At 37.2% G+C, this 20,085-nt stretch overlaps 1 protein-coding gene across 2 annotated transcripts in view; it reads left to right on the forward strand.

The window, feature by feature from the left end:
- The first annotated feature begins 347 nt into the window (after positions 1-347).
- LOC133520431 (forkhead box protein O) overlaps positions 348-20,085 on the forward strand; it is a 113,695-nt gene continuing 93,957 nt past the window's right edge. Inside the window, exons 1-2 of one of the 2 annotated variants that reach the window (XM_061854833.1) lie at positions 348-1,624; positions 4,636-4,844. In XM_061854833.1, the coding sequence (XP_061710817.1) occupies positions 1,396-1,624; positions 4,636-4,844 (438 nt within the window). In that variant the 5' untranslated portion in view covers positions 348-1,395. The remainder of the gene's footprint in view (positions 1,625-4,635; positions 4,845-20,085) is intronic. The other variant, XM_061854832.1, reaches the window with a different exon arrangement.

Raw genomic sequence — 20,085 nt, forward strand, 5'->3', positions numbered from 1 at the left:
ATTCTTGAATTGAAATGCCATTTCGTGTTTTTCAAATGCGTAGCATTGAATTGCACATAAGCTTCGATTCTATCTGCTACGAGTCGTAGCGTAGGCATCTACGAAGTTTAGAAATATTTTCCAATTTGAAAAAGTCGTATTATAAGCTAAACGTAAAATTAGGGCTCCTATTTGGCATCGATGTGTTATAATGAATAAAAAATATTCTGTTTTTATATGTTGAACAAATTATATTGTGTATAGATAGGTAGATATAGGTAATACTTTTACAGAACACTTGTACACAACCATTCATTACAATAATAATTAAGTTTAATGCATGTGTTATGTATTACATGGACTTCCTCAATCGGGCATTTACACGAATTGCATTATGCCCTTTAAAGCATGCCGTAAACTTGACTGCGGAAATGCTGCCGACTCACAGCTCTCGTAATGTGATAGGTCGCATTTTAAAAAGTTTGTAAACAAAGTGTGACGTCGGCACTCGCACGCCGCACCGCCTGCACTGTACGCCGATAACTGTGGAAAGAATTCGGACCATAAATTAATGAGCGAAGGCGAGCCGAGTGGCGGCGAGCGCGGCCGAGCGCGGTCATACGACGCCACTTCTAGATCCCCCGTCCCGCGTCGCGAGCGGAATTCGCACGAGCGCCGCGCCTCCGCGCCCGGCTCCGCCGAGCGCCGTCAGCCGTCAGACGGTTCAGTGTACGTGCGACCGCTCGCGGCCGAGGACGACCGCCGCGCCACGCGCTATACACCGCTTATTACGCAGTAGCGACCATCGCCGACCGCGTGGACACTTCCAAACAACTTTTGATGCGAGTTTATGAAAACCCAAAACTGTGCAAAGTGCTAATCGAACCCTCAGTGAACTCTTGACAGTGCGAAAAAGTTATAAAGTGCTCGAACTCGGAAGGACGCCTGAATTTGCGCAGTGGCCAAATATCGGGACCGGTGACGATCGTAGGCGACACGAAACGCGGTGTTACGGGCCACGTTACAAGGTTATCGCGCCTCTAGCCCGCCAGTGATGAATTGGAAAATCGGCGTATAGCTCACGTGGTTCGCGCCCCGCCCCCGCCGCGCTCCGCGCTTATATTTAGCGAAAATCACCTCTCGGGTACGGCCCGACGGCCGACGCTCTGCGTACGGCGCTGTTTATGAACGTTACCGAGATACCACATGTTATTGGCTTCGAATAACAGAGGCGATAACGAGAAGACAGATAACCTCCCGGTGAAGCTCGGGTCCGACGACGTTCTGGAAATAGAAAAAAATCAGAAACGAGAGCGCATTGTGATGCTAACGGCCAAAGTGGGCACGCACCGCTGAGCGTGCGGATCGTCACAGCTACCGAAAAATTCCATTGAGCCGCTGTGTAAAGAGGCAGATATGTCTCTGCAGGCGGGCGGGAGCTACACCAACCTGTGGTCGTCGCAGACGGCGCTGCAGGAGCTAGAGGGGGGCATGGCGGAGTTGGAGCCGCTGGGGGAGCTGGCCGAGGTGGGCTTCGAGCCGCAGCCGCGCGCGCGCTCCAACACGTGGCCGCTCCCGCGTCCCGACAACTTCGTCGATCCCGAGGACGCCGGCTCCAAGAAAAACTCCAACACTAACCTTTCCGGTAATATTCCCGCCCTAAAACCTCGATATTTAGGTCGGCAACGCACGTTCGCATGGCTCCAATAACAAAACAAACATGCAAAGAACCACTTATTATTAGCAGCTTATACAATGTAAGCGTAGCGTAACTGATAAAAAAAAAATGATCACAACACAACATGTTTACAAGTTGGCAGTGCTATGAGCAGTCATGATAAAATTTGTTTGGTCGCAAAAAGTTTATCGAAGACAACTGCGTGGCACAGAGGCGGTTGCTGAGTTGACCATAACACTGTAGGCATAGGTCATTAGGTATAAATAATACAAGATTACAATATTAAAGCAAAAAGGTACCTAATATATGCAATAATGAGTGAATGGCAAACTTATTCAAAATCATCCTCAAAATCTCAAACAACTTCTCTTTACAAGTAGAAGAGGTTTCTTGAATTCTGATCAATTAAGTCCTAATTGCAATTGCTCTAGAAAATTGCGAGGAATCCACGGGTGGCTGCGAGACGTGTAATAACGTTTTCTAATAAAGCGATCGAGAAGTCCGTAGGCCTCCTGTGGATTTCCTGATAAGGGACCTGGGGTTACGTTGGAGCCAATCAACGATACTTTCTCCGAACTAGAGTTAATTTACTTCTAAACGTGGACGCACACAGTCCCACCTACATACCTATCGCTGATACGGCTTTCTTGTCACTAAAAATATAACGGCATATGTGCACCGTATGCTCATTCCTTTCCTATAGTATTGTACATTAAAGAAAACACATGCTAGGTTTACGTTTTTGCTTTTTTCAAAAATAATCATGAGCAACTCGAGCACTCAAGAATGTTACTGTCCAGTATTGAATAAATGCCTTTCCTATTCTTTACCATTTTTTTTTTTGGATATCCTTCTCTTTTAATTTTCAACTATTGCTACAATATCATTTGAATCGGACTATCGAGCTCTAGGTTTATCAAACTCTTTTACTAAAAAATTAATAGCTCCAACAAAACCAATATTTGTGTTGGGATCTTGATATCTTGTGCAAAACCAACGTCTAGTAGGGTAACTGGGTGAAAAAAAGTTTGAGAAGCCAGAAAAATGTAATTTATGTTTAAACAAACCTATAATTACAATCCCTGCATTGACGCTCATATAAAAAGTTATCACCGGCTAAGCAAACTATTTAGCAGGACAGAGTTCACTTATAATTGCTACATCCAGGCATTTCTACCAGTATAGAACAAAACAAATTAGTCACCATTCTTTGACGAAAATCTTCATAAAATATTTATACTCGTATATAATCCACCTAATTCAAACAATCAGTACAAATTCAGCCAGTAGCCGTATTATCAAATTTCTATAGATGCCCACTTGAGGCTCTCGTTTACGTGCATCATATCAATTCATCATCACTGTCACTGTTTATCTCTACTGATACGTCGAAAGTTTATCTAAGGGATACTTATTAAGAGCATAAGGTCATTGCCTTTTTCGAATTATTGATCTACCATAATTGGCTTGATGTCCCATGCTTTTACTTTAAACTGTACCACTAAGTAGCGGGGAATAAATCTTTGATTCCATGCCAACTTTCGCATTGAAGGTACGAACATCTGATATAGATCGTAGAAGGAAATGAAATGTACTATTTTTAAAAGAAGTCTATACATTTTTTAATTCTAATTGGAATTTAATTGGAATATTTTGATGGATTTTCACCTAAAGGTATTTCTTAACTTCAGCATTTTTTTTTCGACTTTAATAATGTACCTACTTACATCAAACGATTTACATCGGTTACCAACTTGAAAACTTTACAACATAAAAAATAAAGGAATAAAAATGTAAATCCTGATTCGTGGCAAAGATCTAATCCATAAATTCATCAGTTACGAAGAGTGATCACGCAATGATGACTTTTTGGCATTCAACAGAACTTAAACCATTTACGGACAAACTAGAATATATATACATTTACAATGCATTATACTTTATTGTACATAATAAGCAAATCAGTTACAGTTACACATATTATGAACAAATAATACATAACCAAACCAAACACATACATACATAATACATACATAACCAAAAACACAATCAGAACTAAGTTTTCTGTGGCGTAGTCGATCTGAAAAGATATCAAATAAAGAAAGGAAGAAACCTAATAAATGAATAATTGGGATATATTGATACAGTCGCCATCAGATATATCACAGATATCTTAACACGCCTTTATTATCAGGACATTAGAGTGCGTGTTTAAATATTTTTGATTTTTCACTATTCCTATGAAAAAAGTTTTTACTGTCGATAAATACAATATTTAATAATTTTATCAAAAAAGATACATAAGCGTTTGTCCACAACATCATAATCAGATAAGAGAATATGAGGCCGAAGTAGTCAAAACATGACTGACGGTGAAAAATACTGCAATTAATTTGCACTTAGCTTATGAGAATATTAGAGGCAAAACGTTTTGTGCAGTACATCCTGGCATGATCAACTTGTTTTACCTATTCAGATATAACTAGCAATACTTGTATTTACACACATTTTAAAAAACTTTTATTCCTGGAGAAAAACGATATCATAACAATATTCCTTTGATGTTTGACTTGACTCGTGGACATCTAGTGTACCTTAGCCAATTGCATGATAGCTCACTGGAGAATTATTTGACGGAATATACAAGATAGAAGTATTTTAATTGCAAAGACTTCACAAATCAGGAGGTCAATAATAATTCTCAATAACCTAGAAGCAGAATGAACCAGCAGATTCAATACTGTAGCCATCGTCTACGACATATATTCAACCCCCTTTCTTCAAGACCCTTTGTCAAAATAGTTCCTCCTTTACCTCCTTATGTTCTTTATGCACAATTGACGTAGAATATTGCAAGAAGTTTGTTGTGGTTGCTCTTGCGCTCTTTAGTCTAAAACTGAGTTGTAAATTTACCTCATGGATTGATTCTGGAATATTTTTCATCTGCTCTGTTCTAAAGGTCTGTTGTTTCTCCATAGGTGCCCCTCCCCTTCCCACAGCAGTGGGAAAGAAGAACTCGTCCCGACGCAATGCCTGGGGCAACCTCTCTTACGCTGATCTCATCACCCAGGCCATCACCTCGGCGCAGGACAACCGACTCACGTTGTCGCAGATCTACGAGTGGATGGTCCAGAACGTGCCATATTTTAAGGATAAGGGCGATAGCAATTCCTCAGCTGGATGGAAGGTAAGAGATGCATGTATACAGTTCAGGCGCCGTAATCGAGATGAAAATAATTTATCGACGAATTGAAAAGTAATAGTATATCGGGATGATGGATGCATATGAAAAGCCACGTTCGACGTTTTATATAAACGATTGCCAAGCCAAGTGGCAAGATCCTCAGGTTAGTTGATATGAATTGACTGACGGTTCTTATTAAGGAGTAACTATCCTTAGCAATGGTAATGAAGGAGCAGTTAAGGAGCCGTTCTCACACAATACGTGCAAACTACGGCCAATTATATTTTCTAACTAATCTAACCTGTACTTGTATTAAGGCTATCTGTTTCTTTAGATAGTAGTTGAGAAGATCCTATTCTTACGTTGGAGAATTTGTTAGCTTATATGATTCATTTGTTTGCAACTAAATGCTAAAACTATCTAGATATATCAACTTTAATTATGGATATATGAGCAGTTATATCATGTATTTTTCTGTTGGTCAACATACCTTACCTACCTACCTACCTTAGTCGCGTCTGCTTACTAAGCAACTAAATTTTGTTGAGCAATAGAAGGTATTGAACATTTTATCTGGTGCACTACCCACACGGTCAACAGTCTTGTTTTTTGCCGAATTATCACTCTTTCATTCTATAATCTATTTCGTGTAGGCATTTAACACTGAGCACTCTACAAATTTTCCTAGCCATATGACTGCTTGTATTGATAAGGCATTATCGTCATGTCCTTATCACTGTTGCGTTTGACCTTTTAATAAGCCGATAAAGTTATAGCTCGGAACATATCCTTTTGATTTGCAATTTAATAATAGTACATTTATAATAGACAGTAAGAATATTAGATTTATATTGACCGGGGTCCATAGACCGTGATTACCTTTTGTAATGTTTTCGAGCTCAAAATAAAAGGACAATACAAAAGGTAATCACGGTCCATATTCCGGTCAATATAAGTCTAGTGAAACTAACCGCGAATCATTCAAATCTTAAAAATCAAACTATAAAACTTGCTCTTGCTATTTTCAAACCTAAATTGCCCCCGTCTGTCCGGGGTTTGTTGATAACGATAATGACGATGATAACTTTAAACTTGGGCAAAACACCATTAAATTTAATCAAATGATCTATCTGCTGTAGGATGTATAAAAAAACTCCCTAAAGCCGAAACACGTGTCTGCTATTGCGCCTCAAAACAACTTGTCAAACATTCCACAACGTAGATACTAAAAGCTACTGGGCATAAATATTACAAATATTACACCTAGCTATTCATTCTAAGAAGCGCCATGCGTCTGTGGTGTTGTTATTACTATCACTAACATTAGTCAAATTCTCTCACATAGCCAACATGAGTGCGATCTCAGGCGCATACTTTTACTACGGATCTCGACATTAAAGTTACACTGGATCATCTAGGAGTCCGATTCGCCGTTAGTCGATAATACGCTGTCTGGTCAAACTGCGCAGTGTCACCACGAGTTATCTATAAAACGACCGATATAAAAAGATAAAAAACAATGCCTTCTTCAAAACGCTGTCTATTGCGTTTCGCAATGGCGTCGCGTCAGTTGTGTCGTACTATAGCAGCGATGGAATGTGAACGCATTAAGAGAATTGGTTGTTGATAAACAGTGATCACATAATAACGCGACACGCCCTCGTTTAAGCCTGGTATTGTAGAATCAGACTGATGATTTGGAATTTAAAATAGTCGGCTGCTCAATAAATCTTGAATAGTGTATGCATAAGTATATAATCATTTTAATACATTGGTTGTTATAAACGACCGTCCTCAGAAAACGTCAGTGTTTGCGTCTATTCACCAACTTTTTCATACATTTCATCATGAGACCGCGACAATGCGAAATATTTCCCGAAAATGATTAAAGATGCACCCAAATATAATAAGCAAAATAGCACCAGTTATAATACAAATATGACAAATTGTTCATTATCAATATATTTACCAAGAAGTAATGTCACAGTGAGTTGTTAATGATATTTTATTCATTTTAATGAATAAATCCATTTATTGTTTTATAGTGTTACGTTAATAGATTGGTAATCTAATCAGAACTATTATTTATTCAATTAGGAGTATAGAGCAATCATGCTCAATTTTTGTCGTAGCTAGCCTAGATCTATTTTAGGTAATTTTATAAGGTTATTATTTTTAAACATTAAGCACCTAATTAATTTAATAACTTAAAGACAAAAACATCATATACCTACCATTTCAACGTTCAATTGTTAGAAATTGCCTGTCTACTTATTAAAAAAAATATTTATTTATTTATTTAATAAGTAGACAGACAGTTATGACAACTAATATGGCCTGTATCCAGTAATCACAAAGCTCAAAGACAGTTATCATGATCGAGTAGTAGATATCATAATAAAAATAAAAAACTTGCATGAATATTTATGCGTAAAAAATCTTTTATCTTTGTGGGTATCTCATGAATTTCATACTATACCTCTGTGGACCCAAAATCATCATAAAAGACTTTGAGAGCATGAGCCATGTGCGTTTCAGGGTGATCGTATCCTGATGAAAATTTGTACGCGTGATAGAGTTAAAGGAAGGATTCAAATAAAGAGTGACAGCTTAATTACTAGTTTTCTCTACTCTACAACTAATAAACTAAAATTTAAAGATCCCTATCATCATTTTGGAAATGCTCGATTTTTATGAAACACAGCTAAAAAGAGAAACCGCCGCAAAAAAATTGTTTTCACGTGAAAAAGACCGCATCGAATTCGGCCCATGCGTTGAAGAGCTACGATGCTACAGACAGACAGACATTGGCGTCAAGCATATAAGTCCCTCTTTTTGCGTCGGGGGTTAAAAAGCTTTAAGTTTGCTCCTCGTACGTATTTAAATAAATAAAACAAATATTATAAGTACATTCTTACACAAATTGACTAAGTCCCACGGTAAGCTCAAGAAGGATTGTGTTGTGGGTACTCAGACAGTGAAATACAATAGAAAACATCCATGACTCAGGAACAAATATCTGTGCTCATCACACAAATAAATGCCCTTAGCGGGTTTCGAACCCAGGACCATCGGCTTCATAGACAAGGACACTACCCACTAGGCCAGACCGGTCGTATTTAAGTAGGTTCTTAATTCACAAAATTCGTTATTAATAATATAACATCTATAAAAAGAATCCATTGTGTCAATAGTAGCATGTTTTACAATCATAAAATGCATAATAATAACCGCGTCTAGACTAAGAACTAAAAAAATACGTACTTAATACCTTGAACCATTCGCGAAGCGGTTTATGATAGTTTTTAGTGTTCCGTACAGAACTTTGTTCATGGAACACTTATGGAATCACTTTGGTTTTTTTAAACGTGTAAAGTGCTGTACGGTAACGCATACTTCAACCCGGAGGTCGTGGGTTCAAATCCCGTAGCAATACTGACGACTTTCTTAGAACTTAGGTATGAAATGTCAGTACCAGTAGCTTCTCAGTGAAGAAAAAAATACATCGCGAGGAATAATAAAGACCTGGATTCCTTTTAAAGACTAGAGCGTGAGCTATTTCTCCGAATTAGGCTAAAATCGGCCACGGGCAGATATGATAAGCCGAACCACCATAATCCTATGTTACCTGCCCCTTTATGATAACCAAATTCATCGTGTGACAATTGTAGACTTTGGTGAAACAGAAACAATATGTCAATGTCAATTTTTCTTGTCATATGTCACACTTGTCAGGTTGGTGAAACAGGGGCCTGGTCTACGTACTGGTGAAATTGACTATGTGTGTAAACAAGAAAGAGGAAAAGCACTCTCTGTCATTTAAATATATACTTTATCGTGAGCCAGTTCATGCCTGAACTGAGCCCCATTTACTTCTGCTTGCACTTGGCGGGTCATATCTCTGTAACTTAAATTATATGAAATAAATTTTATTCTATTCTTTTCTATTCTGCTTCAGAACGCAACCGGGAAATTGCTAAAATAAGCAGGAATCGTACCTATGTTCCGCGAATTCTAGATCATAGTGCCGTTTCCTTCTTAGGTCACATTGATCATCGAATATTACCCTACCTATATTAACCTACTTCTTGATCGTCAAAATTTGATATTTCTGTAAGAACGTAATGCGTGGTACGTTTTCACTGTTTTCAGCGCTTGGTTAAGTCCCTATTGTATATACTAATTCGTTTCCCAAAGATTTCCTTAACCTAAAATACAAAAAGTGCTTATCACAAGAAGATTTGCGCAGGGTCAATATTCCAATCGCACACCAAACGGTGGCAAATCAAACGCTTGGGCTCTCCAGTATTAGTCAACTTTCCGACTCGCATTATTCATGTAGAGCTAAGGATGCAGTTACAGCAGTAAGCTAAAGCGTTTGACGAATACAGCGATGGGAATACACGAACACCGTGACCTTCAAAGGCCTACCCGTGTCAGCGATTAATGTTTACGCATACAATGCCCATTTAAACGGAAATTTCACGCTATTCTCAACCTTAGTACCTCATAATATAGACTACGCTGAACTAGTTACAGTCATTGTGAGTTTACCTAATTAGCAACGTTGAAATTGTCTGTTTCTTTCGTATGCATAAACGCGCTTCTGGTGCGAGGGAGATACAGAATCACGTGGATTATATGTCTTGCTGGATTATTATATGCGGAAGTTAATTGAGTATTTAAATGCAGTTTAAGATTTTATAATTGGAGTTTTGAGTTTGCATGAACTAATACATATTTAATTTGTTAGCAATAGAAGGATTTAGATGACTTGATTCATCATCATCATCTCCCTTGCGTTGTCCCGGCATTTTGCCTCTGCTCATGGGAGCCTGGGGTCCACTTTGCAATTAATTCCAAGAATTGGCGTAGGCACTAGTTTTTACGAAAGCGACTGCCTACTGACCTTCCAGCCAATAGGGTAAACTAGGCCTTTTTGGGATTAGTCCGGTTTCTTCTCGATGTTTTTCTTCACCGAAGCGGATTTCGAAACATCATTTGATACTTATCAGTCGCAACTGATAAGTATCAAATGATGTTTCGTACATAAGTTCCGAAAAACTCATCCTGGGTTTGAGCCCGCGACCTCCGGATTGCAAGTCGCACGCTCTTACCGCTAGGCCACCAGCGCTTTAGATGACCTGATTATTGAAAATGGTTTTTCTTCACTGGTATTCTTGACGAATGGTTTCCTCACACACACTAAACATACATACACATATACACAACTACACATGTGTGACATAACTGAAAATATTTATTTATAAATGGGAATAATAAAGCTCTTAAACAATATATACAAATACAAAAATACAAATACAAATAATTTTATTGAAAACAGTATAAGATATATATATTGAGTAACTAAACTAAAATACATTAATTTATATGTCATAACTCAGAAGACTTAAGGTCAAGATTGTACGTGATATTGCTCGATTTAAAATACTTGACAATCAGTACCCCTAGTGTAAATTTGATCGACATCATAACGTGACGAACGCGTTTGCGTTGGCGCTTGGCGCGCTCTTTCTAAATCCAATACAAAATGAGACTAAACGCAAACGCGTACGTCACGTTTCGAAATCGAATTTATTTACACTAGGGGTACAGGTTCTAAAAGTCAGATGTCTCTTATAATATTTTATTTTAATTAATAAGGAGCGTGCATGAACTGTAAGAGGCAGCACAGGAGCCGTCAGATTTTTGGCGCGAAATGTGATGTTTATTGTTCCGATGTAGCCCACAAGATGGCAGTTCCGATGTAGCCCAAAATATAATAAACTGAAATAAATCTCTCTCGCTAGCTCGGTATCACCTGAGTTGATCCAGTTAGAAGGTATGAACCATACTGTTCTACCTTAGAGATGGCTAGGGGGCGCCGTAAGCCTTCAGTAAGAAATGCATATACTTGCAAAAATTGCAGATAGCAGGCCTTGGTCACTTTTTCTTAGTATATGACATTTATTTTAGTTTATAATTTATATAGTAGTGTTTCTACTTGAAATAAAAACATTTTAAAATATTTTCTGAAAATGAATAATTTGTTCTAATACTTCTAATAGTAAAATATAATATTACAAAATTAAAACTAAAATTAAACCTAGAAATAAAATAAACTCACCTACTATAAAATATAAGTATATTACCTACAAAAAAAGGAACCAATTACAAAGATAATACCCCTTCTAACAGGTCGGTCTGCGGCATGGACCCCAAAAAAATTGAAAATTGTGACATAGGTCTGAGCTAAATATCTTTTCTTCACATAATACGCATTTTAAGTAAAGGATAGACAGGATTAAGTTGTAAATGAAGAGTACATTTTCACACAGTCTCGTTTTCACACAGTCGTGGTTTTAAATAAATATGCAGTCGGTAAAATCTGTATAATATTAGAATAAATTATGGGCCAGTATATCCTGAAACCATCCTATCTTGCAATAAAAAAATGACGCTACACTAGACAAGAAAATTCTAGTTGTCGCTAGAACATCCGCTTTGCACAAATCGCGGCTACTTCGGAACATCGAATTTCAAAGTCGAATTTCTGACCAGTGAAATCCTTACAACCATATCGATGTCGCTTGAATGAATAGTAAATGCTACCGTTAGCTGACCAATTCCAAACGCCGAACACTTAGACCAGTGTTACTGTAACCTCGAGGTCTTTACCATTTATATAAATAGTCGAAGAGTGTTATACTAGTTCTCCTGAACGAATATCTCGGTGAGTTGTTGTAATGACTCCCTGGACCGTTAGTACGCTCTCCGCAGATCCTTTAGCCTATACACGTATGAGTTTGAATCTAGAAAGCATAATGTGGTTTACATATAATTTTTTCCTTGGTCAAAATGAAGGTTCATTTTCAAATTCAGATATTTGAGCGTGATCGTTACTTCATATCACGATAACGGCAGTAGTGTACAGCGTGCAACCAACTCAAAAACTTCGCTTTATAATGTATTTAGGTATGAACAATGCCGGAGAACCTATTGCTCTTTTCCTCGTCAAATACTCAGCGCGCCGTTCACCATTTGATACCCAAACATTTCAACCCAATCTCAGCCTTTGTCGACATTTATAAAAAAACTTGGGTATTGATCGTAAACGTAGACTCAGGTCTCCCCTAAGTAACTCCACAACGCTTCAGTATTTTGTGGGTCTTCCATCGGCATTTCAGACAAGTGATACCTGGTCCCCACTCAAGAACCATTACGTCCCAGGTCCATCAAGTCATGTGCCACACCTACTAACACCTGATTCTGGCAACACCCATGACAATTGTGCCGAAATTAACAATGAAAACGAATGAATCGTCCAAGAACGAATGCCGTATGGTATCGCGAGCTGTGCAAATACATTTGTTATCGCAACAAGATGGCGCGAGTTAAATCAATGTAACCTCAATAATTACTTATTAAGAAAGGTCTCGGCTGGAATTTTCCAACGATTATAATACGGAGGGACCCTTTGTGATATTGTTTATTGGAATTTGAGCTGAAACAATAATTCTCAATAAGAAATAAAGTCTTACAGGTGTTTGGTGAGGTTATCTCAAAACTTTGATAGCAACGATAAACAAGTTCAAGTTCATTCAGCGGCAAACGAATATGGTAGATTGTTACTAAATTGGCAATCATGAATTCAATGGTTAGGTCTACGTAAAAATTCAATCGTGACGATTTTGAAGGCAATTCGATAATAGATGTAGCATGTTGTGAAGTCACCTAGTCGCTATTGCAATCTATAAACATCGTCACGTTTAGGCGTATTATGGACGCATTTTTTGCAGATGATAATATTGATAATAAACGATGCATCATGGATGAAGTACTTACTTTATGACACTGCGTTAGTGAGATGGCTCCTCTACACGATGGGCCATCATACATCATACCCACTAAGATGGGCCAGCGAGTAGAGAGGGTATTGATGTCGGATGGCTTATGACGCGGCGGGATGGCGATGGAATGGCCACGGTGTAGGTTTTTCGCCCACACATCAAAGGTAGGGCTAGCGATGGTGCGTACGCATCTACACGTGACCCATTCCATAGTGCGCGCTCGCAAGCATCGCATGGCCATCTCGCTGGTCCAGCACTGCGTCATCCTGTAGAGGAGCCATAACCATTGCTTGGCCATCTCGCTGGGCCATCGTGTAGAGGAGCCAAGAGACGTACACTAAATCCTGTCATGTCGTCTGCTAACATTGGTGCGAAGCGTGACCATAATACACCTGATATATTACCTATATAAGCATGTTCTTTAAACTACCAGACAATTAAACAACACTTCTTAACTCGCTAGAACGCACATTTTCACCTAGAACAATTCAAACCACCGCGTCTTAATTCTTAGTTCCAGACTTGCCATATTAAATACGTTTTATCGAGAAATAAATACTTGTAAAATAAGTTCGTTTAATTGGAGCACTTAAGTAACCAATCGTTAAAGCTGGCCATTAGCGCAGTAATCTGATGTAATCAGTTAGTCTTCGAGTAACGAGACCCTTGAATGTTGGTGCATTCGTCGTTCGTTGTGGTGCATGTGTAAGTGGGATAAGGGAATAATAACGACTGACAACGTCCATAAAATCATATTGAAATTTTCAATAGCACTACTTGATTATTCTAATTAGAAAATTCGGCCGTTATCCTTTGTGTTAAGACCCCATTTTCAGGTTCCTCTCTCATCTTCACTGAGCGTGAGCGAGATGGCTGCGCGTGTAAATTTAATTTTTTGTAAAATTTTACAAACAAAAAAGTAATCGATGAGTTCGAAAAATAAAATTGCGCATTTTAAAAACAAATTTTCATATTTTCATTGGTTTTTGCTAAAATTGTTACAAATTATACAGGTGCGTTTTAGACTTACGTTCGTTTCGATAAGGTTACAGGCCGCGAAGCCAACGTGCAAATCGCTTACGCTCCGTAGCGATCGAAACGCAACTGTCACTGTCGCACTAATATGGACGAGCGATAGAGACACAAAGCGTTTCGTTGTCGAAGCGATAGCGATTGTCACCTTGGCTAGGCAGGCAGGTTTCGAATCGATAAGGTTACTAGAGAAATTCAAGATTGCTATTTAAATAGGCAACCATATTGTGATCTGAATAAGCGCTACGATTTTTCAAAAATGTTGCTGTCTCAACCTACTGCACCTTAACTAATGTGTCTATTCTTTTTTGTATAAATTATTCATTTCGTTTATTGCAAAACCATGGTTACATTAAGGTGTTAACATGTATTAAGTGCATGCATGGTTATCCTGTCAGGGCATAGCAACATTATGTAATGTGACATGCAATAAATATTCATTCATTCTTTCATAATTTATATTCTAAAAACTAATTACTAAAATAAATACTTAGTCAAACATAAAATAGCATTCAAGTAAAAACTAGGAATTCCTTACAAATAAAATACAGCAATGATACTATAATTAAACATGTCATAAATATTAGTTCTAGTCACAAATCAAGATTCAAGTAATTATGAAAAATAATCATAATGCATACATTAAATTGAAATTCATTAATGATTACATTCATAAAACATAGGCATCATAGAAGGTTCATGAGTACTAGCTAAGTAATCTATAATAAATAAGGCGAATTTGACAATTCTTATTTTTATTTTAAGGTATTTTAAAATATGCATTTGTTTCGCTCCGGATCGCGACATCATACATTGTGTATTTTTGATATAACCTCAAACTTAAAATAGACGCAGGTTTTAGTGCTATAAAACAATTCTGAAAGATATTTTTAGTGTAGTCTTCACTACCAGAGCATAATTCATTTTATATTTCGTACATCATGATCACTTGTGACAGTTGTGACGTCACGTCATTAACATGACGTTTTGAGTTAAAACAAAGTAGTGATACATTGCTTGCTGAATAAATAACATGCATTTTTAATGATTTATTTTATTAATAATGATCGAAAATGTTTTTAGTGTTAATCTTATTTTTATAATGTGTTGACGTGTAATGTATCATACATTTACGAAAAAAAACGAATATGGATTATTTTCTATGAAAAAATAAATATCGTCAATTTTTTATAAAACCTATTAAAGTGTGATAATTACAGCCTAAACTAACTACCCTTTACCCTATGTGGTCGTATCAAAAATACACGCTGTATAGTGAGCGGTGTAAGAGATCTCAAAAAGGCTTATTTGGATGGTCGGCTTTATGAAGATTGCAAAACATTTTTTTTTTAATATTATAAGACACAAATTGAGTAAGTCCCACATTAAGTTCAATAAGGCTTATGTTGTGGGTACTTAGACAACGATTATGATACACAAATACTTAAATACAGAGTAGACACCCATGACTCAGGAACAACTATCTGTGCTCATCACTCAAATAATTGCCCTTACCAACATTTGAACCCGGGACCATCGGCTTCATAGGCAGGATCACTACCCACTACGTCAGACAGGTCATCAGAAACATGAAATTGAAACCCCACTAGTGGCACACCATTTGCAATACGATGACCGCACCTTAGTAGGTACGACGTTTATCGGTCTTTACTAGTTACTTGTCTTTGAGGAGGGCAGGAAGGTGTTTATTGGTGCATTTACGTCAGTTATGCATGCTTGCACCCACGTGCTGGCCGCCTTTCTGATATGTCGATGATAAGTTTCTGAAATGATAAGTCGTTTTTACTTATCTTTTAAATATGCATGAACGACTTTGCAATGACTTATTCTTCTATAAATATTATTAAAATGTTGCTGCCTTTATATTTAGTACCTGGATTACTTTATTTAACTTGAACATATAAAATAAAAAAAAAGTTAGTCACCGGGCGAGATTCGACCCGGTAACACTCGTTTAGCAGTCCGCGTCTTAACCCGCTGGACCAGACGGACAGTGGCCGGCAACACGAAATTAGCGACCATATTCTGCGTCGAAAGAAAAACGCATGAAAACTCAAAAACACGCGTTTTCCCAAACATAAGACTAATCTAGATAGATTGTATACCCCCAAAAGCCCCCATATACCAAATTTCAGCGAAATCGTTAGAGCCGTTTCCGAGATCACAGAAATATATATATTTATATATATACAAGAATTGCTCGTTTAAAGGTATAAGATAAGATATAATACCTACTCGTAAAAACCAACAGGCATAGTACTAAGGACTTAGTAGCATTCATCTCTTTAAAATCCTCTTTTTCTACTTCTCTTTAAATTATTTCACTAAAAACTGTTTTAAATTTTTTTTACGCTACGTGGCTGGCTAACAACCATACCCCCCCCCCCCCCCCGCCCCGCCCGCCTGAAGGTAAGCAGTCTCCGTAGCCCATGTACGCCTGCAACTCCAGAGGAGTTACATGCGCGTTGCCGACCTGAACACTCCGCACCCTCGATGAACTCCGGGAACCTTACTCACCGGCAGGAACACAACACTATTAGTGTGTGTGTAGATTTATGAAGGTAGTTAGATATCGTCAGGTGACAAGTAAAACTCACTAATTACCACCACAAGTTCTTAGCCATAATGAACCATATTGCTACTACAATAAGGTTGAGTTTTGTTTAATTATTTTTTAGTAATAGGTGAGTTTTGTGTATCACCTGACGATATTAAGTAAGTAAGTAAACACTTTATTGTACGCGAAAAATAAATATTGATTACATCAGAAAGAAAATAATTGGGTAGTACAAAGCTGAACTTATTCCTAAGAGGGATCTCTTCCAGTTAACCTATACCTAATAGAGTAATTTAAAACTATACCTAAAGTAATTATATATTATTAAATACTATAAACTATATATAAATAAATATCTTGATATACATATTTGCTTGCTATGTTATGTAAAACAGCTTGAGGCCAATTCAGACGTACATTTCGATATGATCTGTCACTGTTGACAGGTGACATAATCCATAATCTTTCATTATTTTATAAAGTTCGAATCGCTCTTTTAGTCGCTTTCTAACAATGGTTAAATGTCTACTTGTCTTCTTTCGTGTAGAATTACTTCAGATATTAAAAAATCAACCACCATAATTAACTTTAAAAAACTCAACGACTTTTATAAGCGAATAGAACCAAAATCGCAAGATATCTGATAACAAATTTAATAAAATGAAATTGGAAGCAAGTCTACTATATTATTCCACTGTTGTACCTATATCTTATCGTAAATGTGTGAGTGACTGACAACAGGCGAGTAATGCCGTGATTTGTCACTAAATTTACTCATTGTACAACATCGATTGCTTAATAAATACAAGTGGGTACTAAATTCGTGTAACATAAGCATCAATGTACATTGCTGTGAAGTAAAAGGACGAGAGTCGAATTTGAAGTAATGTTACTGGATAGCAACTGGCCTTGATTTGGTGTATATTTAAACGCTATCGGCGTCATGTTTAACCAAATAAGTCAGGACTCTGGTTATCTACTAAATGGTGTTAAATTGGTTGGAGCGCCCGATAATGTTATTCCTGTATTAGTTCCAACACATATAATAGTTTTCTTATTTACCGGTGCTATATTCAAGTAACCAAAACGGACAACGGATCGGAACTGTGCGGAATTTTCTGTACAGACTGAAAAGTGATCCCTTTTCGTTCATGCATAAACGGAGTAGGTCTCTCCGTGTTTTTTAAAGATTTATTATCAACGCAAATCTTTTGCCTACTTCTGTTATCTCAGTTATCTGTGATTCTTATTCAGACTGTCGTAGAAAATTCTACACACTTAAATCTAAATCTCGTTCATTGCACCTAATTAAGGAAGCTAAATGTTACTTAGAATTCTATCTTCATCGCTAAAACGGCAACGCGCATGTAATACCTCTGGTGTTGCAGGCGTCTGTAGGCTACGGTGACTACTTACCATCAGGCGGGCCGTATGCTTGTTTGTCACCGTCGTGGTATAAAAAGAAAAAAAACTACGCAGCATAAAGCAATCTTAGGAGGAAAGGGGACGGCCGCTTCTCAATATAAACGTAGTCCCCATTTTCCTCTCTGGATATTAACATTACCTATGGACAATATTTTACAATACCTATGTCCCTACGTTTGACTTTTTTGATTGTTTGGTTATTGTAAAAATTAGGAGCGAAAAACAGTTTTCATACAAATTTTGAAATGCTCCTCTTATAATGACTAAAAATTCGAAAAAAAAAATCGTAGTGGCATGGCTGTGGTCAATATACAACTAATTGTCTTAAGTGATGATTTGACGACCGGTTTGGCCTAGTGGGTAGTGACCCTGCCTACGAAGCTGATGGTCCCGGGTTCAAATTCTGGTAAGGGAATTTATTCGTGTGATGAGCATGGATATTTGTTCCTGAGTCAAGGGTGTTTTCTATGTATTTAAGTATTTATAAATATTTATATATTATATATATCGTTGTCTAAGTACCCTCAACACCAGCCTTATTGAGCTTATTGTGGGACTTAGTCAATTTGTGTAATAATGTCCTATAATATTGATTTATTTATTTAATTGTGTAAAAATATTTTCAATAAAGTTAATATCCAGAGTGGAAAATGAGGACTACGTTTGTATGAAAACACTTTCGTCTTAAGTGATTTCAAATGTATGTTGACAAGTTTGCACCTTGCCGCTTTGCGATAAGGATAATGTATACATATGTATAATTGACATATATAGATATATATACATGCATCGGATAGTTCGGATGTAAATATTTAATACTAACTTTTACCCGTGACTTCTTCTGCGTGGAATTAGTAATTTGGGTAGCTTATTTTTTTATCCAATCTGCTTTTCATTGATCGCCAATACAAACTTCCTTTTTTGAGACATAACTATAACGCCTGGGTAAAGTTTAATGGCAATCGTTCAATTCGAGCATATGCTTACATCAACTATCAGGCGATTCATCAATTATCTCACTTCTACCCCGCTTTTCACCCTCTTAAGTGATGATTTCCGGACAAAAACTATTATATATTATGTCCTTCCCGGAAAACTCTCTAAGTACCTATACCAAACTTCAACTAAATCGGTTCAGCGTTAAAGCGTGAAGAGGTAGGTAACAGATATACTTACATACTTTCGTATTTATAATATTAAAATATTAGTATGGATAATTAGGTACATGATATGAAGGTTATCTAGTGCGGGCTTAGCAATATTTTAATGAGCATTTCTGCGAAATATTATCAGGATACTTGACTCGTCATTCAGAGAATGAACATTTTAGCAAAGGATGCATTTCCGTCCTTTTTTTGAGAGCTATTGAAATCGCAATGGCTACGTACGCGCTAGTACTGGTATCATACAATTTGTTACGATTTAATTTTTCATAGCGTAAGTAATCTATTTCAAAATACAAAAGCATTCTAGCCTCGTCCTGCCCAGTGTGCTCATTTAAGAACTTTTTTTTTTAGTTCCTGTCCAGGATTCCAAGAACGGAACAAAAGTGTCCTTAACTGAGAACGTAGGACAGAAACCGGAAGATCTTTAAAAATGCTTGGACAGGATGATGCTTCACTTTCAAGCTGGGCACCAATTATAGATAAAAATCGATAATGAATATTAATCGATAATTAATAGATAAGAGCGGTTCAAAAATATAATTATCATTGTCATGTCAATCATCAGTTTTCACAAAGAACTAATGGATGGATATTTAATTTCATTTTTCTCTTTTTTTTATCTAACGGTTGCATATGATGATTATTGAACGTGGGTACAATAAATAAGATATCCGAAACATTGAACTTAAAATAAGACCCCAATTTCGTCCTTCTATTTTTTAAAGTCGGCTGATAATCAATTTGTAGTTCGTCTAACTCATTCGTCTTTTAATCTTGTCATAAATTCTACATTTATTTATTTGCTGCCAGAACATTGAGATTACTCACAATTTTGAGTGAAAATTAAAACGCGTAACGTCCAATTCTAAAAGGAAAAGTTGTACAGGTGGTATGCTCAGCCGCTATCCAAATACCTTAGAAAAAAGTGCCACAAATCAAAAACGCGACTTATAAATAAAGTTCCGCTTCAGCTGAAGGCATAACGAGTTTAGTTTAACCTTTGCTATAAATTTACCGATACACCGCTCCACTTTTGATATGAAACCGAATCCTAGGAGGGGCTGCAATAGAGGCTGCACGCCACCTTGCCTTGATTGATTTATACCTCTTGTTTGTCACGACTCGATTTATTTGAATTCCTGCCAGGCCCGGGGCAGCCAACGGATTAATATCGCCCGGCCTCCTCTATATAT

This window comes from Cydia pomonella, chromosome 8 (genome assembly GCF_033807575.1).
Source record: "Cydia pomonella isolate Wapato2018A chromosome 8, ilCydPomo1, whole genome shotgun sequence".
NCBI lineage: Eukaryota > Metazoa > Arthropoda > Insecta > Lepidoptera > Tortricidae > Cydia > Cydia pomonella.